Source organism: Epinephelus moara, chromosome 7 (assembly GCF_006386435.1).
Source record: "Epinephelus moara isolate mb chromosome 7, YSFRI_EMoa_1.0, whole genome shotgun sequence".
NCBI classification, from domain to species: domain Eukaryota; kingdom Metazoa; phylum Chordata; class Actinopteri; order Perciformes; family Serranidae; genus Epinephelus; species Epinephelus moara.
Genome location: NC_065512.1, coordinates 27,009,064 through 27,025,289, shown reverse-complemented (window position 1 = coordinate 27,025,289; position 16,226 = coordinate 27,009,064). Strand labels below are relative to the sequence as shown.

General features: G+C 39.8%; 2 protein-coding genes across 3 annotated transcripts; one reads left to right on the top strand and one right to left on the bottom strand.

Moving 5' to 3' along the window:
- Positions 1 to 2,972: 2,972 nt before the first annotated feature.
- LOC126393596 (translationally-controlled tumor protein homolog) lies at positions 2,973 to 9,855 on the top strand. 2 transcript variants are annotated; one of them, XM_050049827.1, is made up of 6 exons: positions 2,973 to 3,128; positions 7,145 to 7,218; positions 8,145 to 8,329; positions 8,472 to 8,577; positions 8,761 to 8,877; positions 9,445 to 9,855. In XM_050049827.1, exons 1-6 carry the CDS (start codon positions 3,101 to 3,103, stop codon positions 9,445 to 9,447), a joined length of 513 nt encoding a protein of 170 aa, XP_049905784.1. In that variant the 5' UTR covers positions 2,973 to 3,100; the 3' UTR covers positions 9,448 to 9,855. The 2 variants fall into 2 exon arrangements, with proteins under 2 accessions (XP_049905784.1, XP_049905783.1); XM_050049826.1 differs by lacking the exon at positions 2,973 to 3,128 and adding an exon at positions 3,192 to 3,309.
- A 709-nt stretch (positions 9,856 to 10,564) lies between these two features.
- On the bottom strand, positions 10,565 to 15,625 carry LOC126393599 (general transcription factor IIF subunit 2-like). Its single transcript, XM_050049831.1, has 2 exons — positions 15,463 to 15,625; positions 10,565 to 12,726 (listed from the first exon to the last, which is right to left on the bottom strand). Exons 1-2 carry the CDS (start codon positions 15,568 to 15,570, stop codon positions 12,595 to 12,597), a joined length of 240 nt encoding a protein of 79 aa, XP_049905788.1. The 5' UTR covers positions 15,571 to 15,625; the 3' UTR covers positions 10,565 to 12,594.
- Positions 15,626 to 16,226: the final 601 nt, after the last annotated feature.

Sequence of the window (16,226 nt, the reverse complement as noted above, 5' to 3'; positions counted from 1 at the left end):
CTTTGGTTAAAAAAAAAAAAACTGATTTTAAAATAGTGATACTTAATCCTAATCCCTAGCCAGCGTTCACAACGAGTGAAAAACTAAGGCTCTTTTCAATTCAGTACTTAATCTTTAAGCTTTGAACTTTCAAACATCAAAGTATAACTTTTAAAAATCTAATGACTGATTTATGGTGGAGGAAGGGTCGTGCATTTTCCACCAGTCACTCGAGAAGGCTCAAGGAAAAATATTTGTAGCCTCAGGGAGGGACGGTTAAAAAAAAAAAAGTTATACCCCAGCCACCCTGCTCCTTGGATTAGTAAAGAACAGTCCCTTATAACCACCCATTTTTCAGGCCCTCTACAGTCTACCTCATGATCAGCCAGAAAGCCACTGAAATATATAGGAGTATACCCACTTCCCCCTTGGTTGGCGTCCTACCCATCTACCTAACATACACCTACCTCATCAAGCACCACTACATCAAAGTGAGGAGGTCGGGGCATCACTACGGAGCCCGGAGGGTGCCACGTTTTGCAAATTGATTTTTTCTTTTCCTGGCACCTCCCGGGCTCCGTATTTTACACTATCTCCTGCACCCACCTCATATTAGAAGCACTAACGTTAGAAACAACGACTGAGGGGTGCTACACCTCAAATACACACATCCAAGCACCCATGTGTGCGTTTAACCATTTCGTGGAGCCGACAGATGATCATCCTAAACCTGAAATTCGACTACGATGCTTTTAAAACAAAAGTCCATTCAGATGATTAAGAGAATGCCACATTCAGTTCAGCTAGTTAACGTTAGCTAAATGTTCAGTTGCTTGTTAGCCAACGCCGGTTAAACCGTGCTCTGAATTATCACAATTATGAACATATGTAAACTGTTGGGTGTTTAAAATAGTTTACGCTTGACACGCGTCCGTGGATAAAATGGACAGCAAACCGTGTTCAACAGCAGACACTGATCGTTAAATGTATTCAGAGCACAGGCTTCACTACCGTTAGCTAACAAGCACCACAAAGCTAGCCAGCTAGCTCACCTGAATCCGACACACTCCCGACTGGACTAAAATAACGGAACATCGTGCCGAGACATCTGTTCCGTCCACATGACGATAAAAAATAAAAGTCAATAAAGCCGTTTCTGAATTTGCCGCGTGGCAAATGATACACAAGCATCCGGTGTCGTAACACCAATTACACAGCTGCTTCCGTCTTGAGTTGTGAGACTCCCCAACTCATCCTCATCCTCCGCTATAAAAAAAATGTTTTGTTTTCTTGTGTAGCATAAAGTGACTACAATTTCGTAGTGTAACCATGAAATGTAGAATGACAGTTAAAAAACTAAATAAATGATATCGGAATTTTCTTTCTGACTAGCAAACTATCTGGCTACTGGAAGTTGGGTGTAGTGATGGGCGAAAATGAACGAACAAATCTTTTTTGAACGAATCTTTTAAGTGTTGGGTATGTACCGGGTCAGCCTGTCGAACACCTGAGTGCTCATGAATCCCTGGCTTTTCCCAGTCACTGGTATCATAGTGTGCTGTTCACGCTTCTTGCAATGGTGAGTATATGAGAAGCGATTAAGTAGGACCTGAGTGCTGACAAAGTGGCAACCTCCAGAGCTGAAAAGTGAAGCTAATGCGGAAGTGCCACAAACTGCAGTTCATCAAATGACCACTTGAGGCTGGCTCCAAAACGAGTAAATCCCCACAGACCCCCACATTAACATTAACAATTGTAGAGCAGAAGTAAACATATTTATAGCCTGGTGCAAAAACAAGTTTGGCTATACTCAACTTTAACATTCATGACAACTGTACAATGGGTGAATTTATTTATAACTCACTTGTTTACATTTTATTAAAGCTTAAAGTTATACATATTAAACAGACATGGCAGCTTGAATGACAGGCTGATTGCGAGGCATCGATCAGATCTGACCTCTCGTCCAAACATATAATTTTAGGCTCATAACCCCCCCAAAAAACAAGATGGCAACGGCCAAAATGCCCAACACAAAGCTTCAAAACGGCAGTTCACAAACTAATGGGTGACATCATGGGAGCTATTTCCATTATTCATACAGTCTATGGTGTTGCCAAGGCTAATGGTGCATTCAGGTGCTCCCCGCATAGCTGTCTGTCTGGCTTTAGTGTGTTCATGACCTTTAACTTGTGATGTGGTAACAACATGGATGCTACTAATAAGATGTATATCTTAAATTTATCAATGTAAATTTATATATAATGATTGATAACACATTGAAGATCATTTTTGTGGGGCGGGTGTAACCCAACTCAATTAGGCCTCGCTGTAACTGCTGGTAAGAAACCCTCGGAATCTGTGTTGTGTAGTCAATAATGAGGGGGCTCATCGTCCTTTTTACACTGCCATTTATTCTCTGAACAGGAACAGGATATGTACTGATCAGTCATGCCATAGGCTCATGACAAGCAGCTCACACATAGCACGCTGAAAAAGAACAGCGCGTTATTTTAGCATAAAAGCTAGCTAGCTGTTTCACAAAGTGCTTTCTGGACACTATCACTCAAAGTACAGTAACCCACTCATAACTCACTCCAGTTACATTTCCAGAACACACAGTGCATATATATTCATATGGTGGACATAAAGACATTAATTTAACTGTAGTAGCATTTATCTACTACCTCTGAGAGAGGGCACCCTTGAGCCAATAACCCAGGTATAACCATATTACTACATAACATAAGTGCATGACTATCACATTATAATAACAAGTGGAATTACATACAATACAAACTATGTTACACGGGCAGCACTAGCCGTCAAACCTGCATGACAAAACAGACATCCTTTTTTGTATCAAAACTCAAAAGCTGCAATGCATTTACATGTATCAACTCAAAGGAACCGATACTGTGAGAAGAGTCGTTCCGCCCATCACAAAGTGGGTGGGGCGGAATAAGGTGGGGGTTGTTCTATCCACCGTCTTTGGTTCACCTGAGTTTTCTTAGTTATCCTTTTGTTCCAAAAAAAAAAAAAAAACTCTCACAGAAAACTTCCTGGATTTCTCCACACACACGGTCTGAAACACCGGCACAGCACATAACATCCCAGCAAAATGATCATCTACAAGTGCGTCATCTCCAGTAAGTAATCCTGTTTTTCTTCACAGAGAGAAAGAGAGAATGAAATTATCAGGGCTAGATCTAAGAAGAGATATGAGCATGAGGACACAGGTAAGACAAGAAGGCACATGGTGTGAGACAAGGAGCTATGGAGGACGAGTCAGTCAGGGAGCATGTGGAAGTTTGCTTTGGGAAGGATCAGGTGAAGTTTTTGGCTTTTGTGGCTATACATTAGGAAATCTGATATAATTGATTTATTATTATTATTGATATATTTCTGGGCATTTTGGGAGTTTCTGGAGAAGGTATGCAGCATCAGATTAGAAAACGCTTTTAGGCTCTCAAACAAAACAATTTAGAGTTGGAAATGTAAGTGGGAAGATGTTTTTTTATTGTATGCAAGTTAAGATTTTAGTTTTAATTCAATAGTTGGCAATTCATAGTGTACACGTCATTCAAAGAGTGACGTGATGCGGTTCACTCTGAAAACCACGCCCACTGTCTCCATGCCGGTGTCATCCCTGGCTGGAGGCATCATACTTTCGGTTGTCCGTCTGTCCGTCCATCCTATTCTTGTAAATGCCATATATCTAGAATGCATTGAGAGAATTTCCTCAAATTTGGCACAAACGTCCACCTCGACTCAACAATGGACTGATTAGAATTTGATGGTTAAAAGTCACAGTGAGCTCACAAAACATGTTTTTGGCCATAACTCAAGAATTCATTCACTAATCATGACAATATTTCACACAAATGTCTAATACAATAAAATGGTTAAATGATGACATTTTATATCCCAAAGGTCAACTTCCCTGTGACATTATTACATTCTAAAAAAAACAAAAACAAATTCTGGCCATTATTTATTGTCATAACTAAGGAACAGAGGGGGAGACAGGGAGACATTTGGTCAAATACTGGAATGGTGACACTTACCTTGGGTGCCCATCTTAAAACTGCGGTGACTGTTTAAATCTGTGCTCTTGGGTTGATGATGTGTGTTTAAAAACATTTCAATCGGGAGAGACTTGTTTATTTATAGTAAAAAGAATATTTATTAACATGTGAACATTAGAATAAAAATGTGAAAAGTCTTTGGTGATTAGACCCTGCAGAGATGGTATGATTTAAGGAGGGTGATGAATCCATAGTCGGATAGGGTCTAGACGCTGGTGGTGGTAGAGGTGGTGAAGATGAGGGGGGGAGAAGGTGGAGAAATGCTGATGATCTGGATGAGTAGAGGAATGAGCCTTTGTTAAGCTTGTCCTGTACTCTGGATACAATGGCTGGGGGTGAACTGGGTGGAGGAGGGCGCGACAGTTCTACCTAAAATGATCAGCTGATTGGAGGAAGCAGTGGGAGAGGGAGGGAGAGAGTTGTGAATGGATGAGCACAAAGAAAGTCTTCCTGATTGAACTTACGCTGACCTTCATGTAGCTTCTTGGCACCAACATCTGTATTTGAAGCGTGTCAACTGTCATGGCTACATATTAGTCTGGACAGACATGGTTATTAACTGTAACTGCAATTTAACTGGTTCACAGAGGCATAAAACCAAGAGGCGGTAATTGTATTTTTTTTTCTTAAGATGGCAAAGGCATGACCTGACCAGCTCTGTCTTCCTCTGCCTCTGATTGACTCACGCTGACATTCTTACCTAAACCTAATCAGTGTTACTCCTCATGTCTAAACCCAACCAATCCAGCCAACAAAGGCAACAAGTAGTTGCGAATTAGAGGCAGAGTAGGGCGGGTCATGCCTTTGCCCTCCTTAGAAAAAAAAAGAAAGTGAAAAACAATCAGCTGCATGGTTGTATCTATCTTATTCCTAGCCCCCATGATACTTTGCATAAATTATGGGTGCAACTTTTAGCTCTAAACCGCAATCGTTTTTTCCCAGTGGTAACGGTACGCTAATCCCATGGATGTATCAAGAGAACTGGATGTAACGTTGAAGGGCTGTGACAGCTGCTCAGTGGCGCATGAAGCAAAAATGGTTCGACTGCCACATATAAAAAAATTATTTGGATTATCCAGGGATGATCGACACTACTTTCACACTGTGCAAGCACACTAGAGATTTACAGGAATAAAATTAATCAGGCAACTCTTTTAGACTTTTGAAATGTTATCAGACTGAATGAATCAAATCCTGATAGTGACACGAGTCATTTAGTGAGGGTTGTGACACTAAAAGAAAAGCATCCTCTGATTTACAAATCTCTCTTTCACCATGTAGGTCAATGGAAAAAGGAGTCTTTTAGGGCCACAGGGCATCATGTGAGGGTGTAATTTCACCGTTTGGCTGCTACTAAAATTGACTTCAAAGCTCGTTGCACTCCCTGGGGGCGGGGCTAATCCTCTGTCCCAGAGCAATTTGGAACACACCACCTGTTACACCTTAAACAGGATAACATGATCATACCTCTGCCATCTCTAACAGCCATGTCAAAACAATGGGGGTTTTCCTTTTTAACCAAGCACGTTAGTGATTAGCTTGCCTTGCTATGTTAACAAATTGTTAAATGTAACACAGCCTGAGATAGCCTTTGGTAAAAATGTATGTGTAAACAAACGGTGACGGTGCCTCATCTGTCTAAAAGCATATTTCCTCGTTTCCTCTCTCCATCCATCCCTAGTGGGCGGGACTAAGATGCAAGGAAAAGACCAAGAGAGGGAAACGTGGATGTAATTTAAGACAGTTGGGATGCATCCACGCTCTGCTTCTTATTTAGTGTTTATTATTGGATGGAAAACCTGCGTTTATTGCCACCAAGTAGAGTGGAGTCGCTACACCCTTATCAGTGGGTTCTTTCAGTCTCGCTATGTTCCACTCGGGAGCAGCTGCGGGGTCAAGTATGATACCTTATGGTCAAATTCAGTATACTGGTCCAGGGGCCTGTATCACGAAGCAGGGTTAATGTCTTAGCGAGGTAACTTCAGGGTTAACCCTGGGTTTTCGGTCTCACGAAGCCGGTTCAGTTCTTATCGGGGTAGATCACCATGGTAACTTACTCTGAACGGCTATCCTGCTCCGGAGCAGGGTAAGTTCAGGGTTGAATCTGATCCTATAAAAAGCACCACCCACTGGCCAATCAGCTGTTCGGAAAAAAATGACTCCGCTGACAGAAATGCAGCCCAGTCATGACGGGAAGTTTAATTCATTTGATTGATTTTGATTTGAAAGTTTATTTTGAACATTAAAAAAGAAAAGAAAGCAACAACAACAGACAATGAAAAGATTGTTCAAAAAGGAGTGGAAAGAAGTCGAAATTTCATCCCACCCCTTCATAAGAAAGAAACTGATCATTTGCGGACACTTAATAGCACCATTAATTAGTGCCAACATTTTGTTTTGTTGGAGGAAATGATCCCTGTTAAAGATAATTGACAGCGTTGCTGCTGGAAATGTGGAAAGTAGCCTATCATGTCTACACTTCATGGTGTTTGAGGGATTTTCCTTTTCGTTTTTTAAAGAGGGAGACTAGGTATAGCCTATTTTTGCACAGCTGTTAATTTCTAACACAGCTCAATATCAGGATGATTTTATTCAGACTATCAGTTTGGTGTTGATATGATTTAATTGTGAGAAATACTTTTTTCCCCTCACATACAGCGCTCCGTGAGGACGCTCAGTGACGCTGCGCTTCTCTCATGATTGTGATTGGTCCGCTGCGTGCGCGTTCACAGCTCTTGATAAAGCAACTCTGGGTTGAGTTACCGAGTTGATATCCAGCGTCGTGATACCGATTATCCTGATTGCCATTGTTAGGGTTAGTCAACCCAGGAAAGGTTGATCTCGCTTCGTGATACAGGCCCCAGCTTGGTGTTTCATTTAATATCAAAACAGTTTGAACATTTTTACAGTGGCCCAACCCCACTCATTACTAAACCAAGTCCCAGATTAAGATGTTAACGTTAATAAATCACTACTGAGGAATTTAAGCTTGCAATCCAGTGTATGCATCTTGTAGTTTATGGAGCCTGGAGATTTGCTTTGTGTTTATTAAGTGCGACAATGTTTCCTTCCCGCAGATGATGAGATGTTCTCGGACATCTACAAAATCAAAGAGTGCGCCGATGGCATCTTCTACGAAGTCGAAGGAAAGGTGAGTCAGTGGGACACACGTAGATTGGATGTGTGTATGTGTGGTCAGACTCGGGAGGATTTTTTCCCCCCACATTGTCGGCCGAATGCAAGGCCACGATAAACTCACCCTGTTCAACAGGCTTGATAAAGGTGACAGAGCAATTGCACATTTTAATGTAATACATTACACACATTTATAGCTTCAGGTTTTGTATCTATGATGAGTCATGTGATCAGTGTTCCTTTTGTGGCTGACTGTACCTGTAGTGATGTGAGTGGCATGGTCTTTACATGACGTCACCACAGTCAGGATGTCATATGTAGGGTGTGTGTCAAACACACACAAAGGAATTCATGGTGGTAATCAAACAAGCTCACAGCTTAAAGTCACAACCAGACTTCGACCACAAAACCACACTGTGAAGTACTGAACATTATCACGAGTTATTAAATTATTTGTGTTTATAGTTCTTTACAAAACACCCAGTTCTGGTTAAAGGTGCTCTGCCTTTACTCGGGCTGAGACTATGGATAAAGGACAGCATAGAAATATTGCTCCACAATCATAACAAGATTACATGTTTTTGCAGTTCAAATAGATTGAATAATTGATTCAGATGCACTGAAATGCTGTATAAATATTTACCTTTTTTCCCTCCTGTGTGAAGAAACAAGAAAACAAAAGTGACATTGGATTTTCTTTCAATGTGAATCCATGTATTACAGCATTTTTACAAGCTCCAAAAGTTTTTACATTACAGATTTAATGTTAAAATTATTTCAAATTTAGTTTAACCACTGGTGAGTTTTTGCTTAAAGATGAAGTGAAGCTCAAACCGACATGGTTGGGCCCAATGTCACATTGTCACTGTGATTTACCATAAACTCATGTTCTCCGTCCTCATCATGTCTGTCCTCTCTGCCCCTCTGGCTTGATGTCTCTAGACCACCACCAGGACAGAGGATTTTGATGAGAGACTAATTGGGGCCAACCCCTCTGCAGAGCAACTGTCAGAGGGCACTGAATCATCCTCTACTTCTGGCGTAGACATTGCCCTCAACCACAATCTGAGGAAGACGAGCTTCAGCAAGGATTCCTACAAAACTTACATTAAAGGCTACATGAAGGCGTGAGTATCAGTGCTGAGGTTCAGTGTACTAACGACAGGGAGAGGAAGTTGGACTGGTGCATCCTCAACTGTAACTGTGGGGTGTGTGAGATCCAACACAGACTGATTCTTTACAATTTGTCTTTTCTGTTTGCATGTCCAGCATTAAGGAGAAGCTGGAAGAGACTGATCCGGACAGAGTGAAGCCTTTCATGGCTAGCGCCAAAGAAGAAGTTAAGAAGGTCTTGGCAAACTTCAAAAACTACGAGGTATCCTGATTATTACGTGAAAAAGAGCTGTGCACAAACCCATATTGTAAACCACATCCATCATCATCTTAACTGCGCCCCATAGATTGTGGTCAGTCACCTTGAGACTAGCATCTCTTTGAAAACTGAACTTGCGCTAGTTCACCGATAGTTTTCTCACATGCCATCTTTGTCTCCCTGCAGTTTTTCACAGGAGAATCCATGAACCCAGACGGCATGGTGGGACTGCTAGACTACCGCGAGGACGGCATCACGCCATTCATGCTTTTCTTCAAAGATGGTCTGTTGGAAGAGAAATGCGTAAGTACTCAGCTGAGTCAAAAAACAAAACAAAAGAAGTGTCATGAAATTACTAGTTTTTTTTAATGTGATGCAGCTGTAGTAAATCATAGGCTTTTTGTCACAGAAAACATTTTGACATGTCACAGGTTTAAATAAAATGACTCACGGCTGAATTCCATTTAGCTGTGACAGTTTCAGGGTCCCGGTATTGTTCATGCTGGCATGAATGTCATTTGAGATTTTCCTTCTAAATCATATCCTCTCATGTGAAAAAGACAACTGAAATGTATTTTGTGAACAAATATATTTTTGATCTTCACCGTTTGGCTCTTTGTGATATAACACAAAAAAGCACTTTGAGTACTTTGTGTGTTTTCGGTATTTTAAAAGACCAACACAGTGTCGAGTCTTTATATTTAATAAAAAATGAAAATGTGTCCTTACACTGATTATTCCGTTTTTTGTGGCAGCCTCTACCAGAACTGACTTGATTAATTTTGAGGTGCACAGGAAGTTGAATACTCTAAATTGTGAAAAGATGCTTGATAGCCAAAGTATATTAACGTGTATTCCTCTTTCTTGCAGTAATTACCTGGAACCACATCTGCTTTAATTGGCCCCAAGAGCAGACTGAAGGATCACTATTTTACATCATGCTTCAACAGAAACATTCTTGTACAAATTCTTGACCAAGGCCGGGCGACTCAAACGTAATTGGTCACTCAATATAGTTTTTAACTTTTTCTTTTTTGGATTTTGCAGTGTGATTTTTTTTTTACCCAGGAATGGCCCGGTTTTTTGGGACTGAAAATAAAAGGCTGGACAATGAGTGAAGCTCTGACTGTATGTGACAGTTTTTCTTCTCTCTGCATATAATTTTAACGATCTATACAGGTAAACTTCAACAGACCTCTTGTTTATGGTTGCATTATATCGGATTCCATCTAATGTGAAAATACTTCTGGTTCAATTTCAAAATAAAATCTAGTACCACCACTTTTGCTGTATTTTTGCGATATGTTGAGTACCCCTTTACAGGCAGCTCTTAGGTTTTAAGAGATAGTTTGGATATTTTTATTTTATCTCCCGGGCCTACCGCTGCCTCGATCGGTTTGTGTTACTGTGTTATTTTGGTGAGGTACATTTACTGGTTTTGTCGAAGGAGTCTGGTGGGTTTGAAGAGAGCTATGTAACGGCTTAAGCTCCCCGTTAGAAAGGGAGGTCTGATGGAAATGTAATGCAGTTAAATGATTTTTCCAGGTGGCTAATTTGCTGCTGCCCCTGTCCACAGCAGTGCATTGCTTAGTTTCTGTTGCAGTACAACTGCCTACCTCTTTAAACTGGGGGCGTTCTGATCACCATCTACTGTCGGTAACACACTGACTATGGATAAACCCCAAAAACAACTATCCCTTTAAATTATACATATTACCAAAGAGCACAGTGAGATAACTTTTACGAGGGGACAGTAATTTCATTTAAAATATTTGTGGCCCTTCTGCTGATCTGTAACCATTTTCCACAGCATTTGTCATCAAGGACCCATTTATATATTTATATTTATATTTATATATCTATATATCTATATATATATTTATATATATATATATATATATATATATTTTTTTTTTTTTTTTTTTTTTTTTTTTTTTNTTATATTTATTATCTATATATCTATATATATATTTATATATATATATATATATATATATATTTTTTTTTTTTTTTTTTTTTTTTTTTTTTTACACACATTATAGTGTATATGCATGAACCAATATTCCAGTATGAGAAAAAAATGCCACCTCTTTCTCCTGTCACCTTACCTTACAGTGTATGTTACAGAAAGGAATCAGATATGGTGCAATATGCCTCAGTCAGCTTTATTTTCCTTACGTCACCTCAGCAATGTGATACAAAAGTTGTATGAATTCATTACACATTACACATAAATGTATAGATAGTATTAGATATACAGCAGTGCTTGTGTCAAAGCAATGACAAGTGATCCACAGTTTAATCCATTGACTGAGGAGGTTTTAAAAATAACCGTATAGAGAAAGATGTGTAGCTAATTATACCAAATCTTTTCAGTTGTTTAATCCCGTGATTGAAAGTTCTTCAACAAGGAAGCATGAAGAGGTCGTGTAGCACGTGTATTTCTGTGTCTAACTGTTAATTCATGGTTAAATCAAAATGTTGATCTTCCGATCTCACCCTCAGGAGTTTGGCATTTTGGCCTTGCCACATAAGTGGTTAGGGTGTGGTCACACATTTAACATGCTTTAACCTTAAAAGACAGAGCAGCTGCAGCAGGTTTCTGCCCTGTGAGATTTATTGTAAGTATAGTTTAAGGCTGTCCGCAGTTGCTATAGTAACACTGCTAGAAAGGTGAGATGGGTTTCCAGTTAGTTTGCTCCTTAATCTTCGTTTTCTCTGATTCACTGCGGCTGTTGAAATTCACCTTGCTGTGTAGCACATGTTCATACTTGCTCTGTACTCGCTGAACGAACAAGCCAAAAGAATTTTCAGCTGCAGCTGTTGTTTCACCACTAAATCCTACTTTAAATTACTGCCTGATTTTTTTTTTTTTTTTTTTTTTTTTTTTTAACACACTATATTTTCTTTCAAGTTGTCAGTTTTTCCTACTTCTTAGCCAGGAGATGATAGAAAAGTTTTACCACAAAACTGTAAGTGACAAAAATAAACAGACATGATGTTTACTATGATGGTTTTTCTTCTTTGATTCCAAACTGGGATGCACACAGAGGAAAATCTGGAGTGAAACTGAAGTTGAATGGAGCCTCTTCACAGCAGATGTTCTGACTTGTCACACAAAGGTGTGACTACTAACATATTTAAATACAGCAGTGTGTTGCAATAACTGCTGGAACAGTCTAACCGGTTCTTCCTATGACACGCCTTGTGTAAAAAAGGTCTGTCTGACTGGAACATCCACAGTTTGGGGAGGGGTAAGTGCTCTGTTGGGAGCATGGCTATCAAGGTCTGCAAGATCTATTCATTAAGTTAAACATGTTAAGTTCCAAATAGATTTTTGACAGGAAACAAAAGGTTAACTGCTGATGCTCATCATCAAAGAGAAACATCAAAAACTAAAATATGACGAGGGCTATCTTGCTTAAGTTGAATGTCAGTGTGGCAGGAGAGCCTTGTGCGTCTAAATAAACGACATGGCAGAAAAGTTTGGTCTAAATCAAACAAGCTTAAAACATGCAGGCAAAGAAATGGCTGTATGTGGTACGGTGTAGAATCGTAAAACAGTATGTTTGATTTGTAGTAAATGGGCCAGAACATGCAAGTGTGCAGATTTTAGTGATAGTCACATCACGGTTTCCCATACAAATTAAGTCATGTCATGTCAGTCAACTCAACATGTCAAACTGAGATACTGAGATTATTTTTTATTCTTATTTTTTTATTCTTATTTTCAGGTGACTGTACACTAAAGAAAATATACTGATTATATTATATTCCATTTCTGCCGATGTATCCCCCTGAATCCTACACACTGGACCTTTACAGTGCTGTACTAGCTGCTGCATAGCAGACGATTCCACCCAATAATAATGTTAACTTAAAAATTATGAACTCAAAAAGATAACATAATGCCTACATATCCCATAAACAATATTTCCTTTTTGACATCTATATTTAGGATGTCACTGAAAGACCTGACAGTTGTATCTCTCTTCTTCCCTGTGAGATGAGACGCTGGAACTAGGCCGTCTGCATCTCCTCTTCCTCAGCAGACTGGTAGTGTCGGTACTCTGGCTTCAGCTCCCAGGTGCTTTTGTGAACCCCCTTGCTGTTGTACGTCCCGATTTCTCTCATGATTTCTTTCAGGTAGGTCTGGGGAAAAGGTTGAAATCAACAGACTGTGACCTTTATCTCATATTTGACATGAGGTTGTATTGATTTAGACAGATGTGTTGCACATGCGTGTATAACTTGTATCCAACATGACAGAAATATCAATATATCTGAATATATCTGTCCTTGTCTAAAGAAAAGTCAAGAGTTCTTACATTTATTGCTCTATAATGGTCCAATGTGATGCTAAATACCAAGCACAGCCTGTGTCTTTGGTGTACAAGCTGAGGAACAGTTTTGCTATCTGGCAGAGAGAAAGATGAGAGGATTGATACCACTCACCTGTCTCTGAAATATGAGGCTAGAGCAAAGATATATGCTGACATAAAATCCCTCAATAAAATGACAAATCAACTTTTACAGAGTTCGGCTTGCACTTTCCACTGGTTCCCAGTGTTTATTCAAAGCTACAAATTTAGCCAAAATTTCATACTATTGCCTTAAAGGAACTGTTGTCATAGTGGGAAAGCGGTAACACCCACATTTGTGCAGTAAATACGTAGTGTTAGTTACAGCCAGCAGCCAGTTAGCCAACTTAAACATGCAGAATGGAAAATGGGGAAACGCCCGCTTAGCCCAGTTCCAGTAGTTGAAAGTACATTTACTCCAGTTCTGTACAATTTTTAAATCATTTTACTTTGAGTATTTCCATTTTATGATACACTTCTACCTCACTACATTCCAGAGATACATATAGTACAATCCTAAATCCCCAAAAGTTGGGACACTGTGTAAAATGTAGATAACAAGAGAATGCGTGTTTATTCAATTCAATACAGTACAAAGACAAGATATTTAATGTTCATACTGATAAACTTAGTTAATTTTTATTTGTTTTTGGTAAATACACAACTTGCGTGCCTGAAACAGGTTCCGAAATGTTGGAACAGGAGCATGTTTACCTCTGTGTTACATCACCCAAACAACACTCAATAAGCGTTTGGGAACTGAGGACACTAATTGTTGGAAGTTTTTAAGTTGAAATGCTTTCCCTTCCTTGCTTGATATATGACTAACGTTGCTCAACAGTCAGGGGCCTCCATGCCATATTTTCAATGGGAGACAGGTCTGGACTGCAGGCAGGCTGCAGACAGTACCTGCACTCTTTTACTATGAAGCCACACGTGCAGAATGTGTCTCACTGTGTTGCTGGAATAAGCAGTGACATCCCTGAAAAAGATGTTGTCTGAATGGCAGCATATGTTGCTCCAAAACCTGTATGTACAAAGTTTATCAGTCTGTACATTAAATATCCTGTCTTTGTACTGTATTCAATTGAATATAGGTCAAATCAGATTTGCAAATCACAATCTGTTTTTATTGACACTTTACTCATTCTCCAAACTTTTTTTGGAATTAGAGTTGTACATTCTACTCCACTACATTTTTTTGAGAACTACAGTTACTGGTTACGCTACACTTTAATTAAGAATAACACAGTAAATAAGCAACAGATAAATTATGATATATCGTTGTCTATAAAGTGGTTAAATACCTCCACCTTTATTAGCTGTAACATTAAAGTGATGTCTACATATTAATACAGCAATAATAATTATACAATAATATTATTCTGGAATGGGCCATTTGGCATAATGAATGATTTTGCTTTTGGTACCTTAAATATTTTGATGCTACAACTGCTGTACTTTTACTTGAGTAAATGTTTTAATGAGACACTTGTCTTGCTACTTTCATAGAAGTAAAAGTTCTGAATATTTCTTCACTGCTCTGTAAAGGTAACAAAATTCACCTACCAGCACCTCTAAAGCTCACTCACTAACTCATTACATTTGGTGGTTTAATCCATTCAAACACTACAGCATAATAAATGGGTTAAATGCTACATTATGTATGGGCTAAGGCGATCGTTTTCTGCCTGTTTCCAGCCTTTGTGCAAGGCTAAACCATAAGGTGTTGGCTGCAGCTTTATATATAGTCTGAATGGAAGTACGAGACTCAATAACATGCCTACTTTTACAATAAAAGGTGGTTTCCCTGTAACTCTGCTTGTCTCTCATTTAAACCTGCTTAGACCTCTCATTTCTGTACTGACAGTACTGTTCAGTTTGATGACCAGATATAAAGCCAACACAAACCTAATGTATAATACCGAGCAGTAGCTGTGAAACACCATTCAGTGGTGCTGTGTGAGAAACCATACTCTCCAACGACCACTGGGTGTCTCTGTTGAGCTTGTAGAGATGCGCCCACGGCACCTGATGAATACCAGTGATGTGATTCAAGACTTTTCATAATGGGCATTTCGGTTACTTTAGTTCAGTTAATTTGAGTGTTAGCCAAGTGCTTTAGGAGAGAAATGATGGTGTGGAGTGTATTGCGGCGTTTGACTCCTACTCAGCCGATGGTTATGCAATCAGATGCAATCAGAGGGAGAGGAGGACCTCAAGGTCTCATCAGCACCTACACGTTGCTGTTCTCTGCGAGCTGGAACGGATCCACTGCACTGTATCGATTCATCCCATGTTCGTGTGTGTGTGTGTGTGTGTGTGCGTGCGCGCATGCTGGCCCAAATTTCAGCCACAAAAGATAGTGTGAACAGGCATGAACGTCATGCCGTGGGCGATTTGTTCAAATTTAACAAAGCAAGGTGGATAGTGGGCAGGTGTATTGTCTTTTTTTGGGGATGTTTTTTCAAGCTATATTGTTACGTGTGTTTGTGTGCATGTGTGTGTCCATGTTTGTGCTGCTCACCACAGGTTGTTTGGTGATGTCCACCAGGTCCTTAATGTTGTAATACTGGTGCTTCTCAAAGGCAGAGAAGAGCATGTCCAACACGACCTGTCGCTCAGCCCTCACCATCTTCCCCTCCGACTTCTTCTTCTTCTCATGCTCCACCTGAGGATCAGACTGAATGTTACGACTACTGATACTGACAGTAGTAATAGTGACACTTGTAATATTTCTAATGTTAAAGGGAAACGTTGGACCTTATTGTCATACGTTTTTGTGTCTAACTAATGGGAGGAACAATTTTTAAAACTGGTCCAGTGCTGAGTGAAAGGGCCGCAGCCAGCAGCCACGAAACAGGCTGCAATGTCACCACTCGGGGCATATTCACATCATCAGTGTACGTCCGCTAAAAGTGCTTGTTTTTGCCACTGAAAGGCTTACACTGTTATTATACTGTAAGTGTTTGACAACATTATGGAAAGGACCCTACAGAGAAGTAAAGTTTTTTTTTTTTAACTTTCACCTTTTGTGGTCTGTTTGTTCTTGTATCCAACCAAGTCTTTTTTTCTTTGTAGGGTCCTTTCCATAATGTTATCAGACACTAGTATCTGAGCCTGTCATTGGCAAAAACACGTTCAGTGGACATACACTGACACTGTGATCTTGCCCCAAAGATTTCACCTGTTTTGCAGCTGCCGGCTGCAGTGGTCTCGCTTAACACTGGAACAAAATCTGTTGTTCCACTAATCACCTAGAGACTTATATACTGAAAAATAAGATTAAGG